The 15,547-nt window shown below is 34.1% G+C and overlaps 1 protein-coding gene across 3 annotated transcripts in view; it reads right to left on the reverse strand.

Moving 5' to 3' along the window:
• Positions 1-6,689: 6,689 nt before the first annotated feature.
• Positions 6,690-15,547, reverse strand: part of Dh44 (corticotropin-releasing diuretic hormone 44) — a 74,495-nt gene continuing 65,637 nt past the window's right edge. The window contains exons 4-6 of one of the 3 annotated variants that reach the window (XM_073079343.1): positions 15,292-15,384; positions 8,812-8,989; positions 6,690-7,486 (exon numbers count right to left, since the gene is read on the reverse strand). In XM_073079343.1, coding sequence (XP_072935444.1) covers positions 7,446-7,486; positions 8,812-8,989; positions 15,292-15,384 — 312 coding nt within the window. In that variant the 3' untranslated portion in view covers positions 6,690-7,445. Of the gene's footprint in view, positions 7,487-8,811; positions 8,990-11,710; positions 12,136-12,719; positions 12,880-13,645; positions 13,762-14,367; positions 14,516-15,291; positions 15,385-15,547 lie in introns of those variants that run through there. The other 2 variants (XM_073079344.1, XM_073079345.1) reach the window with 2 other exon arrangements.

Genomic DNA, 15,547 nt, shown 5'->3' on the forward strand with positions numbered 1-15,547 from the left:
AGATCACCTTTAATTATCGCCTGTAGAGGGCGCCCTCGGGCCACCGCCCGCCCTACCTCACTCAAGTAGTACCTTATGATTTCCTCCATTTCATACTTCAGGTTGTAATGCATACATAATCAGTTATAACGAATATTTAATGTTATGGAATTTAATGTCGTGGAATTTAAACGCATGTGTTATTAGTTATTAGGTATATCTCTAGGAAAGTATGTTACTACCTTTACGAAGTAATTAAAGAAATACCATGCACTTACGTATGATTGATGTGTCATCAAATTAAATTCGCTCTTAAAGCTGAAACTTCTTCAAGATAAAAATATTTAAATATTAGTGTATCTACTCAAACTTGACTCAAACTTAAAAACTTCAACTACCTGCACTTTCATTTAGTACTTACTCTATATTTATATCATTTTTATATTATGAATGATCTTTAAATTGACCAACCAAATTCTCACGACTCAAACGTAATTAAAATTGTGTTACATCTTTAAATATTTAGTTAGAGAATTAAATAATTTTAGCTAACCTAACCTTTTATTCTAATGTAGGTACTTAAATGAGAACTCGAAAATCCGTTATTAAAATGTCTGTATAAATCGGATGAATCGAGATTGAGGGAATCTTTAAGGGAAGATGTACTTTACTTTAGAAATACATTTCCTTTATCCGTGGGAAAAAGAGTAATTAAATAATGCAGTGCCATTTATTGACGATTGTTTTTTTACTTCCACCCGTTAACTGTTACCCACCCCTTGTTGTCGTCAACCTTATTAGGTTGACGACAACAAGGGGTGGGTTCCCACTGCTGGGAACAGGTCTTCCCTCAGAATGAAAAGGATTAGGCAACAGTCCACCGCGCTGGCCAATTGCGTATAGGTAGACTTAACATACTTTTCAGATTTTTTTAAAAATCTCTCATGACCCTTCCCTAATACATATTACCTAGACATTTACACACTTACCTCAGGTCAATCACAGGCGAGTTACTGCCCCTGAGGAATAAGTTGGGGTCTCTCCATAATACAATTATAAACACAGGTATTTAATCTGAAGGGTGTGGTAAGGTTAAGGACTTTCAGACAAGAACTGTGTTGTTTTAAACTAATCGAATAATTAGTTTGTTAACTTTCGCTCGTGACTAGGTGTATGGTATCATCAGGCACACAAACAATCATTCAAAAGGTAGAAATATACATATATACCGGCTACTGCGCTCAAATAACAAAGAGCTCTGCGCAGTGAAGCTAATAAATAATATATGAGAAGTTCTTGCATTTCGGTGCAAGAGTGTAAATGTCGACTGACTTTCACATGAGGCGGCTATCTTAACTTTCAGGAGTGGCAATGTATGTATGATCGAGTAAACCAGGGGGCCTACCACCATCTTTTAAAAACCATCATAGTTCAAGAATTTTATTTCCTCCTTAAAACAGTAAAATACTCCGTCATACACAGTTAAACAAACTTAAACCCTTACTAATTTTTCGCTTATCCATTATATAAAACCAACTGAAATTGTCTTTTGCTTAAAAAGTTAAATTTCCTGCAAAAAAGTAAAAGTATGATTAAAATAATATTGTGTTAAGAGATGGTAGTAACCCCCCAGTACTGTATGAAACTGGTTGCTATTTCCCTGGGCGTCAGAGACTACTCAACATCAGATGGACAGCATACTCGTTTGTTACTTCAATCTAAAAAATAGTTATAGAAAAACAAAAACAAGATACTCAGGTACCTAAAAAGCGAAAAGGTTCCATAAACCACAATTCCCTAAATTCGGAACAGTAAATGTGACTCTTAAAATAATTTTACTTGCTGCACCATTAAAAGCAGGATTTAAAATAGCTAACCGTAGACATTTATTTCTTGTGCACTTAAATTTAATGTTCGTGTCGCTAAATGTATTAAAAGGTACTTAATGATTCATTGTATTGAGTTTACACTCTCATATTAAGTACCTACTGCTTATATACTTGGAAACAATTTATTTTGTTGCCTGTGCCTATTAACTTTAACGACAACTCGTTTGTCATAGGTCATTGTGTCGACTTGCAATTCGTATATTTAAATGTGGTTGAACCACTATGTTTCGACCAAGGAAGTACCACCACGTACATCTTGTGTGAAGCTGTTTTAGAGTTTGGCGGAAGGGTGTGAATGCAGGCTGGCTTACGTACGAGGTGGACATTAATCCTCAACGATCAGGTGGAGGTTGGACATTGAGAACCAAGATATGCAAGATAGCCCTTCGAAATGTGGACAAATCGACCTTGATTATAGTCGTAGTTTAGATTCGAAGATTCTCAAGATTTTCGAAAAAGGTCAAAAAAAGTTATCAAGATTTTCCAACGCCTCCCGAAACAAAGTCCCAGCTTCCCCCTATCTGTTGGGTAAATTAGTGTTATAAAAAATAATTGTAATTCGTGTCGCGTAAGATAAGGCACAGGTACAACAAAAAGCAGTTTTCAAAATGGAAAACAACATAAACATCCCACAAAGTTATTAGATTGTTATAATATGTTCACTGATAAACTTTCAATGGAAATAATTTACATATAAAGCGGGCTAGATAAACAAAACTGAACAAAACTAAACTAAATAACAGTTTGGGCTTCTTTCGATATTATATGGGATAAGTGGGTCCGGACTTTTAAGAGGATTGTCGTACGAGTATGTTTAATGTTATAGCAGAACAGTGGATGCATATTAGCTAGCAATTTATTAAGTCCTAGGTTCCATTCTGGGCTCGCCAATCTTGAGATTGCTGTGGTGCGCTTTCTCTTTCTTTTAAATTATCTATTGGTTTACTGCGTAGGAAGATAGGAGATATAGGTACGTTTGAAAGTTCCCTATAAACGAAGTTTATTAAACCGTGCTTGGGCAAAATTGTGAGCTATAACTTAAATCTTTCTATGTTTATAGAAATGGGTCAATGCTGGATTGTATATATAAAACTAGTCATAGTCGAACTTACAGTCCACCCGACGGCAACCGCCGTCCTATCCAACATTGAACTCCAAATACAATTGAAGTATTACCTGATACTGCCCGCGGATATGTTGCTTTGAAGACGAAGTTCGTCTCGTGCAAATGCCTCTAACCCCTTACTGCAATGAAGAAATGGGTAGGTATAGCAGTAGTGCCGGAATTGAACTATAAAGGGTCCACCTTAAATTGATTTATGGAGTTTCAAAGATCGTTCTATGTTCGGAGAGCACTTTCTATTATGTTTTGGCCAACGTATTCGCAAAGTATGCACCACGATATAAGTGAATTCACTTTAATAATAGCTCTGTCAGACACAGAAACAATTGTTAATTTAAACTCATTAAGCTATGCATAAAAGCGTGTTTCATTTTATTTTACATTCTAGCACATTAACATAATAAAACTTACTTGTATAATGACTGTCGTATTTTATATTTTTTTATCTCATTGTTGGACACGGGTTTTCCTTTATAATAATATCACCCATTTAACCTCCACACACCTCCCTGTTAAAATTGGTAGACATCAGACACCCCTGAGTCTCTCATGTCTGTAGGTTTCTTCGTGATGCTTTCCTTCACCGTTTAAGCAAAGAATAAATCATTTCTAATATGAAATACGTCAAAGATATTGTAAGCACGTGCCGAAGATTTGGAAACCGGACAACCAGCATTAAAGTCCTGCTTAATAAAATGCTTAGTCATTGTAACAAATTGTCTTATAAAAAATTCTTAAATTATTACTAAACCAATAAATAAATGAAACCATTATGGTGATTCAAGCTTAAAGTTAATTATGTTATATTAGCTCCAGGTAAAACGACAAGTTCTGAATAAACAAGAAACTGTTCTACAGTTTTATTGTTCAAGTACCGTGGAAAGGTTTCTCTCTGTGCAGGAAAAATGGGTGCCCTAGATCTAAATGTACATGTTTATATGATAATATATTATATTTAATGGATTTCCTGCTCAAACGTACACGTATAGTATTACCTGCTTTTAAAAGATTATAGTTTATTTAATGCTAAATATGGTTGGAGGTCAATTATTTGATGTTACAAACTTACGACGTCTTACCACCGATTGACTTTCACATTGACTTACCCATTTAATATAACTCAACTCATTTTGAGTATTCTCTTGAGGTAGGTACCTACTCCCGACGATGTGAGTTTGGTCTCTTTAAAAAATGTGCAAAAAGATTTCTCCTCCAAAGCGGGCGAGGCTCTGGTGTTACAAATAGCTGCCTGTCTATTTAGTGTTATGTTAAATATAAAGCTCATATATTCATCATGTCTCATCTGGTCTAAGAATCAGTTGTCCATACAGACCATTTAGATGACTGGTTGCAAACTCAGTTGCCGCCCTACTGGTTCGTAGAACGCCTATATTTTCCGTAATTTATTCAAGTTCTCTGAATAAAATAGCTCTAGCACACATAAAAGCATAGAAGAAACTATACAGGTTAAAATTATTACAATTCAATCGAGGAACCCTAAAAAATATTGGCGAAACACTCAATTACTTCTGCAGCGGAGTATGCGAGTGGTCCGAAAAAGCTAATTAACGGAGTCAAAGGGTGGCTTCGGCACGAGTTGATTGAGCTTTTTATTATGACAGTCTAATTCAAGTTAATATCGGAATGGAACTACAGACGAAACATCTACCGGCAGAAACTCAGAGGGCAATGCGATTGATTGATACTTAAGAGTGTAAATGTTACGAGAACAACAAATGACACAAATAATTGCTATAATTAAACGTTTTACAGGTTATTACCTTGACTGACTGACGTTTGGAATTATTAGAGGAACATGTACTTAAAGTCATTACTGTAGGCCTGATTTATATTTGTCTGACGAGGCGTATCGTGATGCGTCAAAAATATTATACGATATCGGTTGTATGAAATAAATAACAGAAAGTATCATTGCAACACATTAATATGTCACTGACTTACGTTAATGATTATATTTAAAGTTTTGTGAACCAAAGGTCGACGTTTGAACGTCTATTAGAAATTGTCAATTTTCTGTCTTTAGTAGATAAAGAAGGGATAGATTGATTGTTAATTTGGTACAGGTCTTTCTTTCGGCTTTCATTTTTTACACGTCTATCATACGTTTGTTTTTTCGTCGTTACGTGACCCCAGACACATTAAAATCTGGCTACAATAAGTGGAACATTGTCTACATGTAGGTACAGTTATATAGAATAGGATATACTGTGGCGCTTGTTTGTGTTAAAGAACATATCCTAGTAATATCAAAGACATTAATGCCGCATAGCTCATGTGGCACGTCAACACGTTTACGTAAATACATTGTTTGAATAATATTCGCATTATCAAATCAACTAAACTGAAATTGTCAGAAGTTTGACGAAAAGCGACTAGGTATAGCTACTGTTACTTACACAGTAATATGTTTATGTACCATTCAAATATTATATCTATTTTAGTATCACAGAACAAGAGCATTTTTGGGTTTATTTCTTTACATTTACGTACGTGTTTTCATCAGCGTTTAAATGTATAAATACTCTGGATTTTTCAAGGTTTTTAATTTCATTCCGCGGTACTCTATCCTGAAAAAAAACTAAGTTACTTCTTATATCATTAGCTAACTGCGAGTGAAATTCCCGTCAAAATCGGTCCAGCCGTTTCTGAGACTAACTGGAACAAACACCCAAACAGACAGACAATCATAAAAATTAATACATAATTGATTTTTTTGTTACAAATACCGTATATACGTACTTTCAACTACTTTCATACGCATTAAGTGTTATTTTGACATACAAACAGACAATTTATTTGTGTTTATTTGTACAGAATTGTCAAATATTATGGCAACCTAACCCGATCTTTTATCAAAATACCACTTGTACTGGTTCGGTCAGTACAAATATAATACAAATCGGTTCACTACTGTCCTACCCGCACGTCGTCCACACTAAGTAGTGACGTAACAGACCAACTGACAGCTAACTCGATGTCGCCAGATGCGCACCACTACCGCACGTCATACTAGTACTCGTATCTATGTTTATTGTTTAGTGTCTAATTATGAGGGTACTTACTAATACACTACACCACTTAAAGTAAAATGTCTGAGCTGTTTATTCTTCAAACAATTACTTTTCAGGCAAAAACTGTAGTACTTTTACTTAGTATTTTTGATACCTTATTCTGTAGGTTTTTCTGTGTAATAAAAATAAAAGGATCAACGATAAGTTAACATTTTTATTGTACGTAATTTATGTTATAGACTATTACATTTTTCTACTAAGTAATTACGAGCTAACAGAGATCAATTTTCGAAAGTAAAAAATATACATGTCACCCCTACTCTGTACATATCTATAAATTAGGATATATATGTTAAAAGATAACTATTGAAGCATAGTTTACATCTAGATAATCTCGATTAATTTCACGAAAAAGCAAATATATCTAAGTACCTACTTATAAATATTGGAACATTTCGTTAGATATTTTAAGAATAGTATTTGGCACAAAGTAAGAGGTAATATATTTTAAGAGGTAGACATTTTAGCTTTAAATGAGACAGATAAATGCAAAACATGTTTAAACAACAATATTAATACTAGATAGACTTTTTACCAAACTTTTAGTTCAATCCGAAGCTGCAAAAAGATAAATTAATGAACGTTAAAATCTTGACAGGTGTATGTCTATCTTAATAAATTAACGAAATAAAAAGTATCTACAGTTATATTTTGATGACTCTTGGTGTAATCGTCTTCCTTTAGTTATTTAGGAAAAAAAGCAATGTTTATTGTATCGTTTTAGTTGTGAATACCGAGGAAGTAGACGCCTTTACCTTAGACTATTATATCGTAGACTCTATTGCAGAATGGACTAGAAGTTTGGCGCAAGGCTTATACAATATTTTTTATTAACAAATAAATATTTGCAAAGCGACTGCTGAGCTGGAAAGCAGACACCCGCTACGTATCTATCGTTAAATGTTAGCGACGTACCAACCATCTAATTGCTATCAATAATTTGTATTCATCGAAAATTGTATCTAAGAGACATCAAAAGAATAAATAGAGCGTGATGAAAATGAACGGAAAAACATTTACACAAAGGTAACGTTGAAAAACGGGTTTATATTTCTTGAGCGCGTACATCAATTCTCATATTTTGTAGGCTTGAGAGAAAAGGGCGACGATTGACAGAAATACATCAATACTTTATTATAAGTCTATACCCTATAATTTAATTATGTTAATAATTTCTAGCTGTTAGGATTATTAAACTTCTAGGAGAGCAAACAATGAAGTCTTATCTACGTTAAGTTAGCAATATAAAATAGAATCTCTTTGGTTAAGGATAGTTTTAAATAAAATGAAGGATCGTTGTCGCAGCATCTAGCTCCCAGCCAGGATGATCCTGCTCCGAAAACTGAAGGGTCTTGTGGAGGTTTAGTTGTCGTAGCGGGCCGGCACGGGGTGCGTCCAGATACCTTTGCAAATTGATACAATACAATTATAAATAAATAAATTACGCTTTGTATACTTATAGCCCACACTTGGATATTTTCTGGGTCGTGGGTGTCGTGAAGAGAAAGAGAAACACAGAACACACATAGACCCATCGGTCTGGACGGGGATCGAACCCGAAACCCACTGCTTGTTAGTTCAGTATGTTGCCAGGGTGATGCCTACGCCACATGTATTTTAAAATTATTTTTATTATAAGCTTAAGGGTTTATCTTGTTATAACACGCTCCTTAGTAGTCGTATCTTAATTAGTAGTATATCGATATATCTTAGCTATAAATTGTTATATTTCCAGTGTTAACTGAACAAAGAACGCTAATAATAAGAACGCAAATACCGCTAAAACAAAAACGAAGCGTATTAAAGATATATTTAAAAGACGGATAACTATAAATCGCTTTAACGAAAGTTTTGTTCACTATCTCACTTCTCAGCTAAAGTTCTTGACATTTACTAAATTCAACGAGAATTATTTAACATTCACCTCAAAAGTATCCAACGTAAAAATAGTTATCATGTCAAGTAAATTCAATCTGAGCTCAACTAAACTTTAAAAAGTTGCAATAATGAATATCAACACTTTATTTGTCTACAATAATAATTAGTTAATACTATATTTAATGTTTAAAACTTTAATTTGTGCTTATTCAAAGAAACGAGACACATTGTTATCCAAATAAGAATCGGTAAAGTAACATTTTCATTTAACAGTTCGTCTCACTTTAAATATTTCTACGTAATTACCACTGTTTTATAAAATAATTGAAATCTCGACCTAGGACTACGTTTGTTATCATTTGTCATAATTATCATAAAATTATTGTTACGAAGGTCTAGGTTAGACTCCCTGTCCGATAAACATTTCAAGTCGGGTTTGGGTCCTGTTTTAAGCGATTAGATAGTGAGTTTTGTTTTTATTTTACCGTAAACCCAGTTCTAGATATGGATAAAATGGTTAGGGCTGTGAAGCTGAGAGTAATTATAAAGTATAGTAAGTGTCTACATAAGGGTGAACAAAACATCATATCAATGCGCGGTATGGAACGAACAAGTTATGCGTTAAGTTCAAGGGGAGTTAACCACATTAGAATTTAATAATAGTAAATACTGTAATTCTGATAAAATACGCTGTGAGATCTAGTAGCAAGTTACATTTCACAACAAAACTAGTTTTAAACAACAACAAGAAATATTCATGTGATTTGTACTAAGGTATGTGATAAATGCATTATATGATAATGATTATTTTTTATAAATGAAGCGTTTTTAAAAGCCGCGAGTGACCCACCTCGTTTGCCGACGTTCTGCAGGAAGAGCCGGTTGGCGACGGCTTGTCGCTGGTTGGCCTCGCGCATCTGCTTGCGGGCCACCTCGAGCAGCAGCCGCTGGCGCAGCACCTCCATCGGGTTGTTGATAGACAGCGACGGCATCTTGCGCTTCGGCCGCGCGCGCGCTTCGCCCAGCCTCTGTACCAACCCTTGCTTCAGATATGTGGTCAATCTTACTCTACGTGTAGCATTGTTTATTATATGGAGCAAACGAACATGCGGTTCATCAGAAGTGAGGACTAAGTTAGAAGGCTTTGGATAAGTATGTTTCCCTTACACACCCATGTATAACAGGCTGAAAGTTTCCTGCCATAAGGCTGGTCGGGTTTGGAAAAAAATGTAAATTAAAAAAAATTAAATGGGATTAAAATTTAATTAATTAAAGTTTTCAGTCGTGCCAGCGATGTGATTAAATCACAGATCACCGAATTCACTGATATATTAAACCTTCGTGATAGCAAGTGAAAATAAAAGATGGTAAAATCTGATTTATGAAGATTTTTAACCTCATTCATGATTTCTTCTCGATAAAAAAACACGGACATCTATCAGGATCTTCACCCGCAATACAATGGTTTCCCTTATGTTTATAAATGTTGAATCATGCAAATCAAAGAAAAATAAAAACAATCAATATTCGCTTCCACAAACCATGAATAAATTAATGTAGTTAGGTATATAAAACACATGGTGTACAATTAATTTATTCATGGCAATAAATTTGGATATAGATATGGCTAATTAACTATACAATAAGAGCAAAGTATTCGTCGGGTTACGTAAAACACTGACGGGTAAAAACGTAAATGTTTAGCCTTCGATTAGTGTTGCAAATTTCATAAGTGCTCTCTGATTTTGATACGTTTAAGTCCATTATCTGATAAACTTATCGATAATCAGTACTCTATACATTTTTGATAGGGTTTACTGACAAATATAGAAAGTAACGGAATAAATAATATATAAGCGAGGAGAGGAAATCTTTCACCCCGTCGTATCAGATATTGCCAAACTTATTAATTATTACACTCGTGACGGCACATACACCGCCGCGATATTTATTTTCATAAGGGACTTGCTCTATCGCCTATTTACGAGATGCGTGCTCAGAGTCGGAAAAAATAGTGGGAAGTCTGAATAAATATTTGTATGCATTTCTGTGGTAGAGACTTCAGATGTTCAAAATTAGGGGTTACGATAGCTTTTGTCAATTTACCTTTGAAATCGGATCGCGTCCTCCCTGGAGAAGATCACTCGTTTGTATAATAGTAGTAACAGATATGTCACTTGAATTAAACAGTAACAAGAATGGTTCGACCACTACTATTACTATTTCTAGCGTTCTGGAAGAGGGGGCAGATGCCGGCTGATGTAAGAGGTAAATTAAGAGGCACACAGTTTCAGGTAGGATGTATATTTTGTACGGAGTAGGTTATAGCTGAATATAGACAGTAGTGGCCTCTTACAACAGGTGGACTGCATAAAAGTGTCGCTCATAGACAAATATTATATACAGAAGTGGAGCCCCACATGATTAACGACAACTCTGTTGTTAGCAATGAGGTATATGGCTAACCAACCTTCGTTTGGCAAGGTATGTTATTTTAGTTAGGATTGTAATATATTAAATGTGATTACATAATATTGTATGTATCAACAAGATTTAATTTCGGTAGAATATTGCTCAGGAGTAGTTTAATAATAACATATAATATTAATATTATATCATAGGTAATAACGGGCACTCACAGCTTGCATATTAGTTTACGATCAACCTAAGAATGTTCAGGATGGATTTACGGTTATAATATTGTTATGTGAAACATCATCATCATCATCATCAACCCATGAATGTCCCACTGCTGGGCACGGGTCTCCTCTCTGAATGAGAAGGATTGAAAATATCGTGAAGAAACCTTCTTCACGATGTTTTCCTTCAGCGGTTTTAAGCAAGATAATTAATGTCTAATACATGACTTTGAAAAATCATTTAAACTTAGATGGGCAAGTACCGATTGTTATCTACCTAATTTACAAAATGTACTTACAAGGAAATGTTTTAATATCGGCAAGACTTTCAACTTTAAATAAAAAAAATCACTGAGTTGAATAACCTAACCTAACCATTTCAATAATAATCTAAACCGCTATGTAGGTAATTTTATGACAAAACTCTTGCTTGCTATACAATTCATCCAAATCTATTGACTCTATTTAATTGTAAGTACAATGTCTTTGTTTCCTTACAATATCTACACTCGCCTGCGGTGCTACCAGTCATTACAAGGTTTCTCATCTTTTGTTCTAGCGATCGTGATAATAAATTGAGACTAGGGTTAATTCACATCGCAACAATAAGAAAATAATAGTATAATAATTTCTGAGTTTACCTCAACTATGAACCATTAGCGTATGTATATAAGTTACAAATTGTTAATTTGGTTCCTCGTATCAATAATGGGTTCGGTTTGGATTGTGGTTAGTATAAATGACATTGTGGGTAGTCAAAAATTTATACGACGAAGTCATATCATAAATGAGCTTTTATTGCAAATAATTAAATATTAATTGCTTTAAATTCATGTACACATTCACAGTAAATTAGGTATTGATTATATCGGTTGATTGTTAAGTGAGGGCGTTTTTCCGGTCACGCGTGCTTATGCCCGCAGTCCAACGCACGCATGAATTAATTCGCTGCAGTCTCTCCACGGCCCGAGTGCGTGTGCGTACGAAACGATAGGATGCAAGCGGAAGGCGTGCAAAACCACGAGAGTGCGGGCAGTTACACGCGTGACAGGACTAACGGCCCTATAATGGGGATTATTTGTCATACACTCAATAAAACTAATATTAAGTTAAACGACGTTTATTGCACGTTCTACAATCAAAGTCAGATCTAGGTTACAACTAAAGTCTACAGGATTAAATATTTGAACACTAAGTTACAATTACGTCCCAGTTTTAGGGATAACAATGATAGATAGTTACTACAAAAGGCATTGAATAAGCTAAGCGTAAAGTATTACAGTTTCGAAGTTTACATATAAATTGCTATTCTATCATTTCTATTCTATATCTATTATGTCGCTATATATCTATAACACAGTATTCAACAGATTATTAAACATACAGAGATACAGAAGGCGAACATCGTTTAAAAGCTCAAATTGAACTAATAGCAAATAGACTTGAATATCAGGAAATAGAAGAAAACTAGCATCGCGTAGAGTTTAATATTTAAAAGTATTTTCCGGTCTCGACGGGCGGACTCCATAGGAAACCTGCAATTATGAAAATGCTTGTTAATTATGCTCATCGTGAAACTTATGTTTTAAAAAGAAACATGAGCGCAAACATTATTTAAATCTCATAAATAAAGTAAGAGGAATAGAATTCATCTAAACGTTTATTTTTAGCGAGTACCATAACTCCTACAGTTTATATTGTTTCATTTTAAGTCGATTTAACTTGTGAAGATTATTCTTAACTATTCATTTTAAGGTCTAGTCTAGGTAAGTAGTTTTGATATGTATTCATTTCAGTAGGTATATTATATTGGCATTTTTTTACAAGATTTTAGGATAATGTTTTTGCTCAAAAATATAGGAATATGTTGATTATGTTCCAACACTATTTATGCTCTATTTATATTACTATATTTATATAAAAGTGACATCTTTTAATTTTATTAGTTAAAGATAGGTAGGTACACCTCAGAAAAAACTATCAATAACTCTACTAAATAAATGTCTCACAGTACAAGTGGTCTATAAAGTGGGTTGCAATTGGTGGTTGGATGAGTGATCAAAAGAGAGAAATAATAAAGTAGTCAAATAAAAAGAAAAAATCAAACCTAGTGACGTACCTCGTTTGCCGATATCGTTGAGGTAGTTCCGATTGGCGGCCGCCCGGAGCGCCTGGACCTTGCGTTCCTTCTCCAGACTCAGCTTCTGACGTAACACCGACATCGGCAGGTCGATGGACAGCGACGGCATGCGCCGCTTCACGCGCTCCCCATCGCCACCCTTTGCCCCATATCACACTCTTATATTTGTGTATCACTGGTAAACTCATTTCTGAACTTCTAAAAGTCGTACAATCGTATTTACATTTAATTGTACGCAATTCGTATGTTACATCACTAGACAATTACAATTTTGTTTTATACTTATCGGCTTATTTGAGTATTGTGTATTTTTAAAAGGTTTCATGAAACATGGTAAAAACAGGTATAAGTGAAACTTTTACTTAATAATATGTAATAGGTATTTTATAATATTAGTATATCGTCGATTCCTGATAAGTACTTTACTTTCCCAATAACGTAAGAACTCTTCTCATTTGCTACGAACAATGATGCTTCTCGAAACGTTATAAGAAATAATATCTTTAATAAGCGTACCCTAATATTGGCTTAAAGCTATTGTGCCTACCTACTGAAAAAACTAATAAATGTGGAATATTCAATCTTTATTCAAGTACCTATTCAATTCACTCTCATTTACGGAACTTGATAATGCAGGAATTTGTTTAAATTCTTGATATTGTGTTTAAATCTGCGTTATAACTACAAAAATATTGTTATCATAAAAAGGGTTATCAAATAAATAATAACGAGATCAAAGAAAATTAAAAAAAAAATGAGTTCGGGATGTATGTTTGTGTAAAAATTAAAACATAATGTAACAATTTACGACATTTTATTAAAAACAATTTGGCAATATTCGATATTTTACCGAGTTTAGGTAATATAAACAATAAATATGAAATAAATTATTATTAATATTAAGCACTTATACAGTATTATATATCTAACTACACTTAACAATAATGTCTTCATAGGCATTCATGTAAAACTTTGGGCTTGATTTAGTATTTCAGGTTGCAATCCAGACCGCTCCTGGGATCTACAAAAAGAGAACAAGTTTTAGGTAACTAAATGTCAACTGTTTATTGATTCCATGCATCTACAATACAAATACTGGTAGCTGTTCTTTCGTAGTTAGCTTACAACGTAAAACATATTATGAGTAAGTACTAAGTACTCATAGGTAAATACGTAGTCACTATGTTTCAGGCGCATATTAAGTTTATCTTATCAGGTAGCCATAAAATAAAAAAACTAAATAATTGTAAATGCAATAAAATAAACGTAGTTTATTAGCCATTGAAATAGTGATAAAATAATACTCAAATATAATTAATGTTACAACATTCTACAAAAAAATATAATGTTACAACTACAATTTATCTACGTTAAAGCAGGATCGGCAGATATAGAAAATTAAGAAAGATAACCTTAAATAAGTTTTGTAATAAATAACGCAATAATATAAAAAATCCAATCCACTTATTTAGAGATCGGGTTGTGTACAGTTCAGCGAAGTTATTAAATTTAATATAATGATTATTCTGTTATCGTTTTAATAAACGTGAAAAACTGTTGGAGTATGTTATTGGCGTAATTATAAGGTTATCTTCCTAGATTCTACAGTATACGTATTAAATCTGACCTCGTTTTCCGATACAGTTAAGGAAGTCCCTGTTAGCGTGGACCTGCCTCTCCAGATAGTTGTTGTAGGCTCCTCTTTGCAACATCTCCACGGCAGGGTTCACGGAGAAAGCCCGTCGCATACGTCTATTTCTCTCACGTTTTCCAACCTTTACACATCTCATAGTTTTCATACCTCTTAGTGACGCGGAAAATGTAAATACGTAAACGAGTTCACGCTTATCTAATTCCAGACTTACGTATTGGCAATATAAATATTTATTTACAGCAGTATAAGTTCAGTAGATCTAAAGTGATTGAAGAGACCGAATACATCCATACCAGAATAAGAACATGACTTTTTATTCATTTTCCTTTGCTATATTGATATAAAACATAGCTACGCACGGAGTGCATCTAGACTAATAATCGAACCGAATGCATGCAGTGTGCATATTACAAGAAACGTTTTATCGAGTTTTTTTCCACCTATAATACCTTAACTATCGTTCCACATTAAAGTATGAGGTTTTGTATGTAAATTCACTTGTAGAAACTATAACTACGTATCCTATTGAAACATTATACAGTACACTTAACTTAAGTGTCTATTAATTCTACAAAGATATTCTACCTAATAGTAAAATTCTGTGTCGAGAGTAATTTAAACAAAGTTATCTACCTTGTCATCACTGTAATTACCTCGGGTAATTACAGAGAAACTTTTACTTTCAGCGACAGGTTCCAGTTGAATCTTAAACTCAAACGATTGAAACATTAAGCCCAAAAAGTTTTCACTTTACATGAACCTCGTTAAGATGATTTGTGACAAATCATTATTTAACGAATTACCTTTCTGTCTAGAAATAAAATTACATACATTTCCTGGAAGAGCCCGTTCCTCGATAAATTTGTAAGTTTTAAAATTATTGGATCGTGAGATTACCTGAGAGTCGTGGGGCAGGTCCGTCAGCAGGTAGAGCCAAGGCGCCGAAGCGTAGCGCCCTCCAACGGGTGGCATGGCATATCCGTACGCATCCTGTGAACAAAAATAATAATAATAACGCTGCCTATCTAGTACTATCTCCTTTATAACAAATTGAGATAGACGAATTATTATTAAAACTAAAAACCTGACTGTTTAAATAACAGCCTACGCTACACCGTCTATTTCGACGAATCCAATGACATTTCATATGTTA

The sequence above is a fragment of the Epargyreus clarus genome, unplaced genomic scaffold (assembly GCF_041222505.1).
Source record: "Epargyreus clarus isolate Ecla_fem2 unplaced genomic scaffold, WU_Ecla_fem_2.2 ptg000014l, whole genome shotgun sequence".
Lineage (NCBI taxonomy): Eukaryota > Metazoa > Arthropoda > Insecta > Lepidoptera > Hesperiidae > Epargyreus > Epargyreus clarus.